Source organism: Sinocyclocheilus grahami, unplaced genomic scaffold (genome assembly GCF_001515645.1).
Source record: "Sinocyclocheilus grahami isolate Dianchi unplaced genomic scaffold, SAMN03320097.WGS_v1.1 scaffold5686.1, whole genome shotgun sequence".
Lineage (NCBI taxonomy): Eukaryota > Metazoa > Chordata > Actinopteri > Cypriniformes > Cyprinidae > Sinocyclocheilus > Sinocyclocheilus grahami.
In genome coordinates this window covers 7,733-8,621 of record NW_015510307.1, presented here as the reverse complement: position 1 = coordinate 8,621, position 889 = coordinate 7,733, and the positions used below count along the sequence as shown (strand labels likewise).

The 889-nt window shown below is 40.5% G+C and overlaps 1 protein-coding gene across 1 annotated transcript in view; it reads left to right on the top strand.

The window, feature by feature from the left end:
* Positions 1-33: 33 nt before the first annotated feature.
* Positions 34-889, top strand: part of LOC107577315 (myosin-9-like) — a gene marked incomplete at its 3' end in the record, with an annotated part of 7,683 nt that continues 6,827 nt past the window's right edge. The window contains exons 1-3 of the mRNA XM_016263404.1: positions 34-302; positions 435-578; positions 664-817. Of these exons, the coding sequence (XP_016118890.1) occupies positions 260-302; positions 435-578; positions 664-817 (341 nt within the window). The remainder of the gene's footprint in view (positions 303-434; positions 579-663; positions 818-889) is intronic.

Here is an 889-nt window from a genome sequence, read left to right as displayed (position 1 = left end):
ATTTTTAATAAATGTTAAAAGGCCAATGAACGTTTCTTTGACTCTACATCAAACATAAAGCATCTGCTAAATGTGTAAATATAAAGCAGGAATAATTAATGAGGCAAGAATTGAGACTGGTTAAAAAGACCCAGGCTGTTAAAAGCCTTCATGTGAATATTCGTGCATCTGTCCTGTTGTGTGTCCTTGACTCTTACCGTCAGACCTGTTGGAAAAGTCCCGTGCGATCCGTCAAGCTAAAGAAGAAAGAACCTTCCACATGTTCTACTACATGCTGACCGGCGCAGGAGACAAACTGCGATGTGAGTGTTCTTCACTGCTTTCATACATGATTTTTGATGCTTAAAAATGATTAAAATCTTAATAATAGTAGGATGAGACACTTATGATTAGGAATGAATGTAAATGATTCGATTGGTTTCTTCACTCACCAGCTGAACTCTGTCTGGAGAGCTACAATAAGTACCGGTTCCTGTCCAATGGGAACGTGACTATTCCAGGACAACAGGACCGAGACATGTACCTCGAGACCATGGAGGCCATGAGGATCATGAGCTTCCCTGAGGAAGAACAGATTGGTGAATATACTTACTGCCGTTTTCAAATATGACAATATTATCTGCAGTATGTTTGAGGTTTTTAATTGTGTGTTGCCCCCTGCAGGTCTGCTGAAGGTCATGTCGTCTGTGCTACAGCTGGGTAATATGTCCTTTAAGAAGGAGCGTCACTCGGACCAGGCCTCCATGCCTGATGACACAGGTAAATACATCTTTTTAGCTTTACAAACACGCCCATCAGGCTATATTATCACTATAAAGTAAGCAGGTAGTTTTACATGGTTTCTAACAAGTCAAAACTGGTCATTAGCTGCTCCAAAATGGTAAAAAAA